The sequence below is a fragment of the Pygoscelis adeliae genome, unplaced genomic scaffold (assembly GCF_000699105.1).
Source record: "Pygoscelis adeliae isolate BGI_AS28 unplaced genomic scaffold, ASM69910v1 Scaffold196, whole genome shotgun sequence".
Taxonomy (NCBI): Eukaryota; Metazoa; Chordata; class Aves; order Sphenisciformes; family Spheniscidae; genus Pygoscelis; species Pygoscelis adeliae.
Window position 1 is genome coordinate 837174 of NW_008824936.1, and position 17671 is coordinate 854844.

Below are 17671 nucleotides of genomic sequence, written 5' to 3' on the forward strand. Positions count from 1 at the left end.
AGGGAAGTGGTTGAGTCACCATCCCTGGAAGTATTTAAAAGACGTGTAGATGTGGCACTTAGGGACATGGTGGTTTTGGGTTGACGGTTGGACTCGATGATCTTAGAGGTCTTTTCCAACCTTAACGATTCTATGATTCTATGATTCTATGATTCTACTTGAATCTTCAATGGTCAGGCTAGTTCATGCCATTCTCTGAGAAGTGTCAGTATTTAACCCATCCAGTGATCCTCTGATAAATTTTTAAGAGTGTATTGCTTTGAAAATCGGCAGTTATGCTGGGACAAAAAAAAAGAAGAAGAAAAAAAAAAAAAGAAACAAAATTAAACCCAAAGTGTATGTTTAACATAGTATTTTCTAAAACAGGGGCAATCTTTCACTTTCACAACAATCTGCTGGAATCCACAGACACGCAGCAACCACTGTGCTGTCACGGGTGGGACAGGGCAAGAGTTTGGAGATTCATGGCCCTGACAGCTCCTTCCTGATGTTTATTTTCATGAGATATTAAGGAAAAGGAAATTGTTGCCGTAACTTAGAAAATAACTACACTGGGCTTTTTCAGTTTCAGGATAATCAATCTGCTGCAATTCAGCCCACCCCCAAATAAATAGGGACAGAAATATATACTGTTATTAATTCTTTTTTTTTCTTTGTGAACCATGTAAGTTGTTCTTATTCTCAACATAGTGATTTTAAAATCATTCTGTGTACAAACAGTGTCCATTTACTGCAGATCATCTTGAATCCATATGGACAAAACTTTGCAGTTAAACATCTGCATTACTAATACTTGATATATTTACCTCCCTGTTCTCTAGAGTCTAATGGACCCATATTTTATACTGTTAGATATATTTAATCAGTTTAGCAAAGCAAATATAGATTGAACTTTACACTTGGAAGGTTTTTTGTTATTAGTCCAGAAAATTTTCTATATGACATGACAAATCTTTTATGGAACTCTTAATTGGGCCTATTTTGTGTCAGTTTAGATGTTCAGCACTTTCGAAAATGAAGGTATTTAAATGCAGAGTTTAACTACTGCACATGCAGTGCTCTTTACTACTTCACACAGGCTAGCTTTAAACTCTCCATGTATACATGACTTCAGTATATTAAATTTGATAGACAGACATTGTTATGGACAATAGCCAAAATACCTTTGTACTTAAACAAGTGAGAACATAAATGATGAGTTTATAATCTTCTTTTACTTAAGAATCCCTCAGAGTTTGGGCAGTCCAATCTGGAGTCTGTTTCTTTAGTTTGTGGCCAGATCTTGTTCAAACACTTGTAGTCCTACACAGGTTAATGCTTATGATTTGGTAGCCAGGGACAGCATACAGCTTGCTTTAAATAGTAAAATGACTAAACTGAATATGTAACATTGTAATATGACTAGACAGTCCTCTTTCTTGATCTTGAATTGAACTACTGAATGGCTTTCTGATCCCTTCTTTGCCTGATTCATCTAATTGGGGCAGTAAGGACTTTCCAATACTCTGCTTAGATATGTCTGGTCTAAGGCAGACATCCACCTTTCTTCTTCTGGAGAAAATGACACTTCCAGTGAGAGTCTTTCCATCCTAATACAGTGATCTAAGGCTAAGGGATGCTGCACAGTCTTGCTACTGCCTTCTCACTGCAGGGAAGGTACCTCATTTGTGCCTGGCATTTCTGGTATCCAGACTTCTCCTATTGGCAATGATACTGAGTCATGCAATAGTTTCTTCCTTGCCTGTTGGCCTGAGCTGTCTTTGGAAGGAGACATGGGTACACAGGAAAACTGTGCACAACATCATCTTCTCTTGACGTCAGGTTGGGATCTGACACTTATGTATGGGAAACTAAACTGCTAATGCACTCCTGCCACAGTGACATCATAATTCCAGCCTAAAATGGGTAGGATAAAGTGTGGTTTTTTTCTTTATTGACAAAAAAAAAGGAAGCTTAAATTATAGTTAAGATTCTATGTTAAACTTGAAGATGACCATGGTTAAATTAAACTAATTCCTCCTCAAAGGGTATAGTCTATGCGTGTTTGAAGGGATTTGATACATCTGAAGGTAAGTTGTTTTGCTGTCATGTTTGTCAGATGAGCAGTTCTTGTAACACTGTGGTTTTCTTTCCTAGGTGACACTACTGTACGCCTTTCTTCACATGAGGCAAAACTTGAAATATTTTGATAAAATGAGATGCTTGCGGAAACGATCAGCAGTGTCGTTCTTAGGAGTCCTTGTCATTTGCTTGCTGTTCATGAACTTGTACATTGAAGATGGTTATGTTTTGGTAAGTTTCTTAGATGGAAGAAATTATCCTGGAATGACAGAACAGGACACATCCTTATTTAAGCAGTAAAGTTCATAATTCCTACAGTTTCCCCTGTTAGTGTACCATTAACAGTGAAGTATCCTCAAAATGTGTCGTTCATGATGAAGCCATCTTATCAATATATACTGCACACAGGGTGTGTCAGTAAGATCCTAACAGCCGCTTTCACAGAAGTAAAATATGTCATTGTTTATTGGAAGTATGGGAGATAATGAATGTAGCAAAACATGGACACACGTCCATCAGATATCTTCCTTTGAGTCAAAATATCCCCTGTATTTTCCATACTTCTGGATTTCCCTCAATTTTAGTATTGAAAATCATCTACATCTGAAATATTCATGTGACCTAGGAGCTCCTTTTTCAGTCCACACTGAAGTTCTCACCTGTGAATACTGATTAAACAATATTATAGAAATACAATTATAGAAGAGAACTTACACTGATTCCATATATTTCAAGCTCCTTGCATGAATAATTTCTTTTTAGTGCTTTTATTCTGTGTTTTTCTCACTTCCTATATCCCAGATTTGAGTCTGGTAGGTTCAGTGCTACAGCATTAACAATTAGACATAAATGATACCTACTGTAAGTTTATGATTGTCAAAAAGATTTATTGAAAGATCTGTGTTAGGAATTTCAACGAGTAAGCTACTGACAATGTAACCTAACTCTACAATTTATATATAACCTATGGGTGTCTCAGTGCTGAATGTCAAGTAAGCTCTGAAGACTTGATTAATGGATTGAATTTCCAGTTCATCTGAGGTTGGACTGGACCCAGTAAAAGAACATGATAGTTTAATAACTGGAGCTTGCAAATAGTAAAATAACTAAACTGAACATGTAACATTGTGATATGATTAGACAATCCTCTTTCTTGAACTACTGAGCAGCTTTCTGATCCTCTATGCCACCCTTCTTTGTCTGATTCGTCTAATTGGGACAGTATCGGCTTTCCAATATTCTGAAAGGTGAAGTCCGATCTTGGTTGGATCTGAAAAGCAACATCATAGTATGAAAACTGTGCAATACATAAACAGTAAAACCCTTACAAGAATTTATCAAAGCCATAGATAACTTGCTAGTAATTTTAATGTAAAATATTATACTTATAACATTACTTATTAAAATATTGTAAATATTGTAAATATTATTAAGACTATCGTACTACTTTTTAAACCATTGAAAAGATAACCCATGCTTCTAGCACGTTACTCCATTAGAGACATATTGCTTTCTCTAACAGTACTTGCACTAAGGTTTTGCACTATGTTTTATTTATTCATCATTTCTTGGTTGTGATCGAATTTGACCTGGCTTAACACATTTCTTTTTCCCAGTGGTATTTTCCCTGATGCTTCTTCTCCTTTCACTAATTGCTTCAAAGTCCCTCAGATATTTCTGAAAGTGCTTTTCTTATCACTGCTAATGGTGTTCCTCTTGGTTTGTTTTTGAAATCTTTTCCTGTCCTATTTGCCAACTCCCCAGATGGCTCCATGTTTTATTCTTAATTTGCTCTTTTTTTCCCCTTTTTTAGAAATCCACTCTCTTTCATTGCTTCTCTCATCACAGTTCTGGCATGTTTGCGTTCATGTAGCTCCCAGCCAAGTCTCTTGCCAAGTCTCCTGATAGTTTTCCCTGATCTCTTGATACCTTTATGGTCCATCAAGCATTTTTCAAATGTGTTAGGCTGTTGACTTTTTAGTTTATTTATTTATCTTTATTTTCAACTTTCCTGACCATGTCTCACAGCTCCGTTAACTTGTCTGGTGTGTTTTCTCTGCTGAGGTAAAAGATAAGCAGTTTCAGTGTTGGTGCTGAGGAGACATACTCTGGGGAATAGCTTTCAAGGACAGCAGGCTAAACAGTTCCCCTCAGGAAACAGGAATCTGAAAGTCCTCAGAGTCCCAAAGGCCCTCTGACTTTCTAATTGTAGCAAGTCTCCTGCTGGAATATCTCCTGAAGGTAACTGGTAGAGGAAGGGTGCAACTGACTCCAAGTTTCTCTTCCCAGTCTCAGAGAGCAGGCTGTGCAAGGGGATGAGGGGCTGGCACATCTTCACCAAATGTAAGATGAGATGAGTGGCCTTTTTCAGCAAGTTAGAATGACAAAGTGAGATTCATTGTGGCAAATCTTAAGAAGGGAGAGGAAAACTTTCTCTTTTTGGTCGGAGACTCTTGCATCTCTGAAGAATCCCTTCACTGTTTTCTGCACGGCATTTGCTGTAGAAATGGAAAGTAAGGGCCCACCTGGGAAAATTGCTTAAGTATGTTTGATAGAGGGTATACAGTGCTGACACATGTGTGTCAGCAGAGCAGTTTAAGATGCTTCTTCTGCAGCGTGTGTACCACATCTGGTCAAACATTTTGAAGACATACTGAATCAATATAACCCAGATCACAATATCTGCATGATTTGCAGTGATTTTTTTATACATATTCTGAGTTGTAAGTGAACTGTAAGTGAAGCATGCCTTCTGCACTCTTCTATGAATACTAATCATTATTTTGGGCACTATGAAAACAGTAGTATTGTAGCATCCTTAGCGGAGCAGAGTATCTCTATAAAGAATGGAGAACTTCTGGCACTTCTTCCCATGGCACACACAAGGAACCTCCCAAGCTCCAGCAAACACTGGAATGTAAGTTAGAGGTTATTTAACAGATGAAAGCCAGAACCATCATAGAAGAAATTAGAGAAGACAGCTAAAGAGAGCTAATCAAGCTCTTCAGCTTCACTGACCTCTGCATAGTAGTCAGAGGTAGAAGAACCAGATTTAATATTTTTGGAAAAATCCATATTTCAGTTTTGCTTTTCATTCAACAAAGGAATGAAAATAACAACAATTAAAAAAAAAAGATTGTTAACTACAAAAGACATTTCTTAAAGAGAAAAAAAAAAAGGAAAACTTTTGTGGCCAGTTTAAATATTTTGCTTGTTAAAATCAAAACATTTTGTCCTGACATTCTCTATTTCTAAACATTTTGAAACTTTTTATGTAGAAAAACCTCAGCAGAATGGGTTTCCATTCCAAAACCTTATGAAATGAAGAATTTTGGTGCTCCACTCTGGAACCAATGACACATAATGTTTCGACATTAAAGAAAGGCTGGTTTTAAAAAAAGAAAGGTTTTGGACCAGCCGGTTTTTTTTTTTCCAATTGACAGTGTTCATGGAAAATCTCCTGAAGGTTTGGTGCATTCTCTTCCTAGCCCATTGAGTTACATTTTAATCTGGAATCTGATCAACATAAACTTTCCTCTCATAACTTATAAGCAAATGCAAAGTAGCATAGCAGCACTAGAAAGAAATTACTGGAGAGACACTGCAGATCAAGAGAGCATAACGGTGCAGGTAGATGCCCCTGGATGTCCGCCAAAGATCTTTACTAAACTCAGAAGTGGATTATTTACTACTTCTATGAAAGAAAAATAATGAACTTAAAATGAACCTAGGATCTGTTTACAGAAATATTTCTTTGGGCTATAAAATATCTTTGACATATTTTTGAATATTTATACCATTAAATATGAGTGCTGTTTCTGTGGTTCTTGTTGTTAGCAGCAGTATTATCACTGCACGATGCTCCCATTTAATAACAGATCAGGAAGTTTTTAGTATGTTAACACACTGTATATATCAGAAGAAATGAACTCATTCATACACTGGCCTGTCATCAGACTAGAATCAAGCAGTGTAAATTAAACAAGCATTCCTACCTTTAAATTCAGTCTTGTGACACTACAAGACTGTCAATATTTTGTGTCAATATTTTCCCTTTTTTAAAGGACTGAGGAACAGATTTTCCCTGAGACCAAACTGAGCTTATGGATAGGGCACTGCTGATGAAGCTGCTCCTTCCCTTGTGTGACTTTACAATGGCTCAAGAAGCCTTTTGGAAGAAAAAGGCAGGAGAAGGAGGCAGGAAGAGGAGGCACGGCGATAAATTTGCCTTTTTTCTATACCACTAGTGTTCACCAAATCCAGAGAAAACTTTGGCTGTCTGGATGATCACATGCATTTCTGCTTGTCACAAATCTGAGTTGGAGCTACTCAGAAAAGTGGCAAAATGAGCCAGATGCCAGGATCTAGTTTCGTCTTTCCTTTGCAGCAGTTTTGGTGTTTTTTTAATCACTGAAAACATTTTCAAAAAATCTCCCCTACTTCACCTAATCTCCCCTAATTCATCTATGAGAATTATCTCATCTGTTGCTGACTGATGCTTTCTTATCCGTATTTTGAATATACTGGTAATAATTTAGTGTTTGCAACCTTTCCAGAGTTTTTGTCCAAAATATTTTTTCTTCTTTTCCTGTTACCGTAATCTGAAGGGTTATGGTAGAATTTCTGTAGCCAAAAATGTATGATATTCAGTAATGGGTTTTTAAAAAAATGAGGTGACATCTACATGCTTTCACGAAAGCTGACACTGAAAAATGTTGTTCTTGGAAACCTGCCTGTCCATGTTTTCTCTGTGGCTGGCATTCACAAATGTGTTTCTCTCTGTCTCTCTCCCTCTCCTATTCTTTTTGTTTTCTCACTAATAGGAAGGGGACAAGCAATTAATCAGAGAAACAGCCACGCACCAGCTCAACCCAGAGCGTTATGTTCACACTTTTAAAGATTTGTCTAATTTCTCAGGATCTATAAACATTTCCTATCGCTACCTAGCTGGCACGCCTTTGCCAAGGAAAAGTAAGTAACTGCAATCTGAATGTTATGAAATGAGGTAATTTAAAAATGGGTGAAATCCATATAGTCCCTGTGGTATTTCTAGGCAAGAGGGTCTGAGTTAAGCAGTGATGATCTCAGAGAGTTACTGGGACAGCTATCTCTCTTTGCATAGGCAGTGCCTGGGCAGCTGCCAGTTCAGCCCTAGCAGTGACCACCCCACAGCCTGGTTACCTTCTAACCAAATGCCTGACAGCCCCTGGATGGTCTGTGCAACCATATATTTGTGGATCTCCCGCCAGGCCAGAGGGAGATGATTCAGGAAGCAGGAGCACGGCACATGCTGGTGGTGCTCTGTAACCACCCTCTGAGGCCACACTGTCAGACTCTGTCTGTATAACCAGTAAGTCCAATCTAAGGTATGCTTGGGATCACATAGAAACACCCTTCAGGTCCCCTGTTCTGCCAGTCCAGCAGCTGTGAATGGATCTCCTTGTTCCTTTAGCTGTGATAACAAGGGAGGTGAATTGTGCTATTTTGGGGACAGTAAAGGAGGATTCTTCTTGCAGCCATCTGAAGATGGACTATCTAGTTATTCTGACTTCAGGCAGGGTTCAGGACTTTCACCTCGAAGTGAAATATGGCCATACCTAGCTTTTAGGCAGGTGTCCTTTGGGTTCCAAATCAATCATTTCACAAACATAAACAAGGCTCAGAAGACCAAGCACAGATGGTAAAATAAAATCATCTATGAGTTGTTGATCTACATGGAAAGCTATAAAGTTTGTTCAAATTAAAGTCGAGAAATTTGGGGCTGTGTTAGAAGTGTGAATGGCTTCTGGGGGTTGTACTTCACTGTACAACTGCATTTTGAGCAGACTTAAGCCTCAAGGGAAATTCTGAATCACTTTATCAGAGCAGTCTTTTACAAACCACAATATTTTAAGAAAGTTGGGGTAGGTTCAACTAAAGTACACCCCGTCAATTATAAAGTCTTAACATTTTTTACATCAGAAGTTATAAAAATTGAGATATATTAGCAAATATCTGAAAAAAACTGATTTGGACTGCTGGTAAAAATGCAATGGCAGTGACTCCAAAACAGCAGAGATGAGAATTCTTCCCTTATAATTAAGATGCATCTCCCCCTAGAAAGATGTAACAGCACTAAAAATTATTTATACAAACCCAGGTATGCAGTAGTAAGTTCTCTTCTACTTTAAAATAATATCTAAATATGTTCCCTGTAAAATGTTCAATGAATCCTGAAAGAAGGTTAGAAGAAGAACTATTAGCAAGGAAAAATTGGACAAATTCAGTTAAAAATGAACATGCAGAAAGAAATTATCCATGCAACATTCATAAAACTGTGAAGTTATGCATAAGTGTAACTAGTCTTGTAGAGCACTTAAAAGGATAAAAGTTAGGCAATTAATCTATAGCTCACGTTTTTGTGCTGCATTTCGTAGTTCCTTGCTTTAAAAATATTGTGTGAATCTTATCTCATAATCCCCTTTCTTTTAGCAGATTTTACAGCCTTATCATTGTCTATATAGTTTCCTCTACCAGGCATATATGTGCACATTGGTTTGGCTTTTGTCCACTGCATACCATTCCTTGCAGTTAATAAGTGAATGTTTAATGCAATAGTCTTCATATGTCTATTTGCTTGCAATACGATTCTTCTTTCATGAAAAGGTAATAAACATCCTTTGTTGCATGCAGCTTAATAAGTTCACATACCAGATATCTCAGACTTCACCATTCAAAAGGTTTATTTAATATGAGCACAGCTCTGGAGGATAGCTTTGTGGCAAAATGGTTTCAAATGTCAGATACTCAGGTTTTGTTTGAATTGTCTTTTGTACAGGGTATCTTACAATTGGGCTATCCTCTGTGAAACGGAAAAAGGGAAACTACTTGCTTGAGACCATCAAGTCCATATTTGAGCAGTCAAGTTATGATGAACTCAAAGAAATCGCAGTGGTAGTGCAGCTGGCAGATTTTGACTCAGCCTGGTGTGAAGGGATGGTCCAGGATATTTCACAGAAATTTGCACATCACATAATTGCGGGCAGATTAATAGTTATTCACGTCCCTGAGGAGTATTATCCTGTACTGGATGGCCTCAAGAGAAATTACAATGACCCAGAGGACCGTGTGAAGTTTCGATCCAAACAAAATGTAGATTATGCTTTCCTCCTTAACTTTTGTGTTAATCTTTCTGACTATTATGTGATGCTAGAAGATGACGTTCGCTGCTCAAAGAACTTTTTGACTGCTGTTAAGAAAGTAATTACCTCACGAGAAGGATCCTACTGGGTGACTTTGGAATTCTCAAAATTGGGGTACATTGGAAAGCTTTACCATTCCCATGACCTTCCACGCTTGGCCCATTTTTTGTTGATGTTTTACCAAGAAATGCCTTGTGATTGGCTGCTCATCCACTTTCGTGGGCTGTTAGCTCAAAAGGAAGTGATACGTTTTAAGCCATCTCTGTTCCAGCACATGGGATACTATTCATCTTACAAAGGAGCTGAAAACAAGCTAAAGGATGATGATTTTGAAGAGGAATCATTTGATATCCCTGACAACCCACCTGCAAACTTGCACACCAACATGAATGTATTTGAAAACTATGAGGCAAGCAAAGCTTACAGCAGCATTGATGAGTACTTCTGGGGCAAAGCTCCTTCTACTGGAGACTTCTATGGGATTGTATTTGAAAAGCCCATTAAAATCAGTAAAATTAAAGTTATCACTGGAACTGAAGACCGGCAAAACGACATTTTGCATCACGGAGCCCTGGAAGTAGGAGAAAAGATTGTAGGGAGTAAAAAAGGGAGACAATGTACTACTTACTTGAGACTAGGGGAATTCAAAAATGGGAATTTTGAAATAACAGATGTAGAGCACAAAGTTCTGTTTGATATTAACTGCATGAGAATACTCGTTACCAAAAGTCAAAAAGAATGGCTGATCATTAGGAGCATTAGCGTCTGGACTTCACAAACACCAAATCAATAAAGCAAAGCCACCTGAGAAGGTACAGAGTGCATACAATCAGCTGGGTCCCAATTGGTGCCATTCCCCAGAAAAACTGACTTATTTCCAACTCTTTACTAGAGAGACAGAAAATCTGGGGAAATCCAAGCAAAGCAATTTATTTTTTACTAGTTCGGCCAGGCAATATACAAACACTTATTTGTTGAAAATTTTGAATTTTATAGGAAATGCAAAGTTTTCAAACGTCTCTTGAGATCTTGAAGCCCTTTTTTATTATCATTTCTCTGTAAGAGAGATCTGCTGGACTAAACAGAGCAAAATAAAATGTCCTATAACTACCAAAAGGTTTAAAGCTATGACCAGTATGTTGTGAAAAGTAATTGGGTTGCACCTTACGTACATATAAATTTAAAATGTTATGGTACTATGCGTTTGTACAATAGTTGTTGATGTGTTTCTTTCAAAGGCAGTTGTGACAAGGAAATCTGTCCTAAAATTGGCAGTTTCATTCTGAGCACTGTAAGAAAATAGCGTGGCTAATCATTGCAACTTCTTCTCAAAAGGGATTGTATGTAAAATTATAAATCTGACATGACAACTCTGTAAAAAATAGATAATTGCATCTGTTATTCTGTCTCCACAAATATCCTTTGTTCTTTTTCCTGGGTCCTTTCACTGAAATGAGCACTACTTGGATTCTATATTACTTAGGGGACCAATTTACTCTTCTTATTTGAACAAAATGCCTCATAGTAAGCAAGCATTCGGCTTGAGTACAGATGTCGCTATCAAACCCAAGCACCTCAAGGGCAACACTGTTCTCTCAGACAGGTATCTGAATAGATCTCAGAACTCCCCATGATAAATTTGCATATAGCTGAATACTGCAGCATGCTTTCCAAGTACTGTTATGCCTTCCATATATACATGTCCAGTCCCTGTATGATACAAATGTAAAGTGTACCAGGTTAATCAATTGGAAGTGAATGTAATCACCAGTCTTCCCTGGATGATCTCTAGCCAATAGAGCAGATGCAAAATGAAGAATCTTGATTTAATGAAAAATTAATATGTTTCTAAATTAGTTTTTATTTTTAATTCAGTTTTCTAATCTTGATCATGTTAGTTTTGTAGGCATCTTCCCACTGCCTCTGGTTATTCCCTGTAAGCTTATTTTGCCTGGCTTTAGTCAATAAGCAGAAAAATTCTCGCAGACCTCATGACTTCAGTGTCAGCTCTGGGCTTTTAGTGGAGGCTAAAGCCCAGACACAGGGAGGCTGTATAGCTATATGATTTATACTATATGCATACATTTGGATTAGCAGAATCTAGGGGTTTTTTCCTCTAAGAAATTCTCCAGACTCTCTTAGTAGACACACTAAGAAATCCATGAGTATCAAGTGTGACACAGATGAACACTGTATTGTCAATCTCATGAATACTGTGGTTATCATCTAATTGCATGTATGGGTTTTAGTTAAACCTGGAAGGCAAGGATTAAATTTCAAGAATGCCTGCACTGACCAAGAGTGAACTAACTACTGTACTCAGTACATCCAAACTTAACATAGCTATTTCAGAAGGGTAAATTATTCAAAAATCTACACAAAACAGCAATGCAATTGCTTTTCCTGGTTCATAAATCCTGATAAATTCATGTCCAGGTTTGGCAAATCCCCCTGTACAGAGGTGAGGTACATTTTAAAATAAATCTTCTGATATATGCTTCTACATAATTCAGAAAAGCATCCTCTTCTCAAAGAAAATCTTTGTTTCTTTGTTCCTTAATACACACCTAAATCTCTATTCTTCATATATCTATCTTCAGTAAAATAAATTAAAAGCACATACATGTTCAATCGGAAAAGGAAAATAACACCATTTTTTAAAATGAAAAATACATCCTAATATCAACTGGTTATAAATACTTACGAAGGACTTGCTTTTTAACAGTGATCTCCCATGATTATCAAATAATTAGTTGATAATTAGTCATTAGTCAACACCAATTTTTTTAATGAACTGTCATCCTTCTATTTTTCCTTTCCTTGATCATTAACTATTAGTGCCAAAGCAAGCAAAACTACGTTAACCACGAACATTACCTTCACTTTTATTCAGAAATGCAGTATGTCCAAAATAATCCTCTAAATTAGAATGGAAAATATACTCAATCCCAAGGTTTAAAATGTTCTTGTAATCAAAACCATACACAATGTGAATGACTAGTACAAATTAAATAAATGCTCTCAACATAAGCCTGAAGTAATTTAAAGGGTATTTTTGAATTAAGAGCTGAACAAAACTTCTTTCTTTTTCATAACAATGGTAGTAATGAGTCTCATCTTCGGTATCGTGGCTTAGCAGTGAGAACTCTCCTCTGGCTGTTAGCAGTCTGAGTGGGTGAAATCCACAAATGCCAATGTGAATGCCCTCAGAGGAAGCTTTCCTTGGGTGTGGATAGTGGTATGTGCTGGGAATGAGAGGCATGCACTACTCTTCCTGTTGAATTTGAGTTGATTTGGAAAAAATAAAGATACGTTTATTCCAGGAGAGGCAATAACACAGTTCTGTTAGCTAGTGTTTTGAGTACTCACCTTAGTGCATGGGTCCCAGCTCCTCCACAGAATACGTATTTTATCCATCTCATTCACATGAAAATGGTTGCCAAATATTTAAGAAACAAAAAAAAAAAAAACCCCATAAAATTAATGATAACTGGTTTTCAGACAGATTTCAGAAAGATATATTTGAAGATATGTTTTTTTCTTCATGTGCTAAGAAAAGTGAATGACTTCTGAAAGGGAAATACTTAATCAGAGGTGTATATGTTCACTAATACTTCCCAAAGTTTGGATTTTCTTTTTTTCACTGATGAAGCAAAAGATTAGCCGTGTCACAAAGCTCTGTTTATTGGTGTATACAGTTGGTTCTGTTGGTGTGTATTTCTTGTGTCCATTTGTGGACTGAACATCAATATTTTCATACTGAAATGCCAATACTGAAAATATTACACTGTGGTCTGCACACTGATGGATCTATTCTTCACTAACATACATGTATTACACATAGTGTAATCCCTCTGACATAGGGATTTCTTGGGAAGTAACATACTACTCACTGTGAATTAAAAGAACTGAGCCCTTAGTTTAGTGCAGAATAAACAAACCCAGGAGTCAGTAATTTTCAGGCAAAACAGTTTTAGCATATTTACTGTATGTACTATGATAAAGATAATTCACTAAGGTGCTATATGAATGTGTTATTTTTAGATCAATGTTCTAACATGATGCTCTGTTTTACTCTCTGCTCAGTATTTTCTTGTATTAGACACTAATGTTTTTGCTTTTATAAAGGGAAATCGGGAACTTGTTCATTATTGAATTATTAAAAGTTAAATAAATGGCAAACTATAACACCTTAGAAAATATTTCATCTTGGAAAACTATTAAAGGAAAAAAAAACATGGTTAACCATCTTGAAAACTGCAGATGCAATCAGCTTTCATTGTGAAGCATTTCAGAGATTCTGATGGAAATGATAGTTCTTACTACTCTCATGTTAAATTTGCAGTTCTGTTAGGTTACATTTCAATAAGTATTAAATTATGAGTAGTAATGCAGATCATGTACCATGAGCTCAAGCAGTGTTGTATCCTCAAATGGTACAGTATAATGCTTTGCAAAACACAGGTGGAAAATACAGACGTATTATAATGAAAACAAATTAAGTGATTTTAATGTCATATTCTATATACAAAGACAAATGAATTGAAGTGTCTCCACCAATCCATCAGCTTTTCAGATAAAGTAAAGCAAGGGACTTAATCCTTGGTCTTCTCTCCTAAGTCCTTGGAGATGAAAACTACAAAATTTCTACTCCCTTTAGTGGAAGCAGGATTGACCTATATATCATAAACGACTTAAAGTGTTGATTTTGTAAAATAATTATTTTTTATATATATAAACAAATATTTGTCTTATCTTTTCCATTTTAGTTTTAGCCATCCTGGAAGGCTGAAATGAAAATAGTCTCCAAGCAGATGTATTTTGATATCTCCAGATGGCATTTTCCAAGTTCTTGCCTCTTTTACTAGTTTTGTCACAGCAAATACATTCTGTGCCACCTAGGCATTCATGCCCTTTAGCAGCATAGTCAGGCATGTAGACTAAGGCTAGATTGCTGCTTCTGTTGTAAATGGAGAGAAAGAGGAGCATGTCCAGAGTCATCTCAGTGTACAATGGTTGTCTAAGATCTGTTTCTCTCTACTGACTATGGTGGGAGGCTATGCAAGTGGTTTGGCCTGAACGTTCATTTCCTAGATAATTAGAGCTACAGGAGATCTGTTTCTTTTGCATGATTACATAGAATACATATAAATCTAGATAAAAACATATGATATATATAAACCTTTACAGATAATTTCCTATCAGCAGCACCACTCTTCACAGCAAGGATGTTCAGTATCTTCCTCATAAATACTGTCTTGCAATTTCAATGAAAATAATTTGTTCAGTTTTAAAATAAGGAATATGAATCTCTACCTTGAATCTAAAGCATTATTTATTACATGTTAGTTTAACGACGAAATTAAGTACAGAGAAAGATTAATTACAATAACATTTCCATAATAGTAGTTTGTTTTTAAATTGGCATAAAATTGAATTGGCATCTGGGCAGATACAAGGCTATTTTTCAGCTACATTTTTAGATGTTTTTCAACTGTCATGCTACCTACTACAAATTCTCAAATAAAATTCTGCTTTGTCCTGACAATTGTAAAAAGGCTCTTAAAATTCCACATAGAAGCTGAAAGTACTTTAAGTAGGGTTATACTGCTAATTAAACCCTTTGCCAGCCCTTTGCTGGGCTTATGTAAGAGTTTCACATTTAATGAGTAAAGCTGAACATCAAAAGCTGATGTTCACTTCCTCTGTTCAGCTGGTTAAATAGCTGCCTTTCCTCTTTCTTGCTGTTTACTCATTAACATTGGTTTTGCTTTTGCCAGTTCAGGAAAACCTGACTGGCAGCCATGGAAATCTCAGGCTGTGAATTCTCAGATACTGTGTTTGTACTTTATGAAATGTTCCTGTTTCTTAACAGATCCATACTATTTTTTGAAAACCAGCACAAGCACAGCGTTCAGTTTATTGGGCTCTCCCTGGTGTTATTTGAGTGGGTTTTCTTCCCAGATAACTGCATTGAGCAAAAGCATTAAAAAACACATTACCAAGAAAAAAATAACTGCTATGCAAAAGACCTACTTTTAATTTTTAAAACCAGGTTCAAAGGGTTTTTTTGTGATGAGGTTTCATCTATCCTGAGCAATTTGAGTAGAAGAGATGAAAGTACTATTATGGCAAGAAAAGGTTAAATAAATATTATGTGTGTATATTTCTGCTGTATGATTGGACTTAACTAACATTATTTAAAGGTGGTTGTTTATCAGAGTATCATCATTGTATTAACCCTTTTACAGCAAAAGGGAGCCTGTGATGGCCCCTAGAACTGCTCTTTTTTGCTGTCTCAGTGAAAATAATAGATTCAGTTTTCAGAAGCATTGCCTTGAGCATGCACGCTGATGTGGTACACAAAGAACAATATTGGCCGTCTGTCCAGCCTGCTGTACTGCAGCACATATAAGAATACTTATGTCTACCAGAGTGGGGGTGGAAATGTAACAAGGAGCAGTTACTATCCTTGCTACAGTACCTGTAATATTTTTGGAAATAAATGTAAGATATGAAAAGACCCTTTGGCTTAATACCCTTCTCTTTAACCACGGTACTATTCCGTTTTCTTTTAACTGTAGATATGACATTTTCATTTGTTTAACTTGGGCCAAAAGTACATACAACCCAAGAGGAAAAAGTATACTTTAAAGGAAATTTGAAAACAGGTTATTGTATACTTTGTTTTCTCAAATGTACGTTCACCTTGTTCTGATAACCTGGATTTAGAGTTCCTGCTCAAATTGAACTCTAGAGCTGCAATTCAAAATGTTCTGCCTTTTTTTTCCTTAGTATGCCTTCCACCACTAACAGCAGAGGTCTTAAGGCATAAGTTAAACCCTTACACCATTTGCTGCTACTGAAAGTCCCTTGCTTTGCGCTGATGCCACTTGGGAGATTTCAGTTCATCTGCAGCTTTGGAGTCTATTCTAATTTCATGTTACACTTTCACCAGCACACACAGGTATTCCTTCTCTCTCTCTTCACCTTCAGTACTGAATAAGTGAACATCATCTTGGGTAAATATTGCCAAACCACTTTCATTTCCATTCAGGAAACTGGGACTGTTACTGTCATTTCTCTCTCAGAATTACTTCCTTCATTTGGTCATTGCTCACTGTATTTAAATGCCCCATCAGCTGAAAAGACAATAAGCATACTATAATGAGACATGCTTTTAAGGGAGAAGTGCTAATTCTTTTTTTGCCATATAACTCTAAGGGTGCACTATTTGATTGTGTCAAAATTATATGCATACCTTTTTACTTTTGTGAAAATCTTGTAAAGAAAACTGGTTTTGTTAATCACTCCTGCAAATGGTTCCTGGCAGCAGTCGGGTTTTGCATTTGCAAACGGAGCCAGGTTTCTCTCCTCCACAGAGCTGAATAGTGTCTTTCAAGGAAGGAAAAAAAAAAGCCCCAAACCGGTCTTCTCTCTAGTGGTTGTCTGCTGCCTTTCAAAGATGCAATTTCTTCCGTATGTTTCCTCCCTTCTCTCCCTCAAAATTGTATATTAAAATCAACATGTGGTCTCCCTTCTACATGATACCTCAACTCACTCCCATCTGCTCACTCATATTTTCCTTTTGGAAAGGGGTAGTTTTAGTTTACGCAGAAACTCTTATATTTGAGGAATAAATGACACAACACAGACAGCAAATTTTTTCAGAGGTCCTTTTTTTTTTTTTAAGCATTCAAAATGAGATATGCAATATATTCCCTTAAAGAAGACAAAATGTTTGCTCAAGCATGTTTGTGTTAGCTGCTCCACACACAAAAACAATCAAAAAGTCAGGTAAGGCCTTTTAGGTAAGTAAGTGTGTGCATGTGTGTGCATAAGTGCATTAATAAAAAAGTTGCAAAAAACCACATCTATAGCTGCCTTCTGCACCAAAGACTTTAAACTCTCTGGCTAAGGAGAGAAACCATTTTTTGATCAAAGCAGTGTGTCAGAAATAATTTGGACATTAACTTTTCTACAGTTAATCACTCTTTCTTCCAATATTAAGCCAATTCCATAGAATGTAATCTCTTGGGTAATATCTCTTGCCAAGCTGTTGCATGTATTTTGTAAACAGATGTTGCTTTTCCTGAATATTGATTATAATTAATACATTTACCTTGACCATAAACTATTGCTAAAATATTTCTCTTATCTTGTTCTATTTGAAAGCTTATTTTTTTCTCTTTTAAACTGAGGAAATGTACTTGTTCTTTTCAACAGCTTTAGCATAAACATTCTAAAAGAAGAAATTAGGAGCCACATGTGTATTCTGGTATGAAACTGGATTCTACCATTGTACTTACAGCATATTTGAGAAAAGGTATTTAGGCCATAAAAGTATATTTAAGCATTTATCTGTTCTAAAAAAACACTAGAGCATCTTTGTTTCAGGACTGTGTGAGAAAAAAATGCACAACTAAGAC

General features: G+C 36.5%; 1 protein-coding gene across 1 annotated transcript; it reads left to right on the forward strand.

Moving 5' to 3' along the window:
* Positions 1-2163: 2163 nt before the first annotated feature.
* Positions 2164-10035, forward strand: MGAT4C (MGAT4 family, member C). The gene is made up of 3 exons (XM_009325348.1): positions 2164-2292; positions 6885-7032; positions 8879-10035. The coding sequence occupies exons 1-3, from the start codon at positions 2164-2166 to the stop codon at positions 10033-10035; spliced, it is 1434 nt and encodes a 477-aa protein (XP_009323623.1).
* The last annotated feature ends 7636 nt before the right edge of the window (positions 10036-17671 follow it).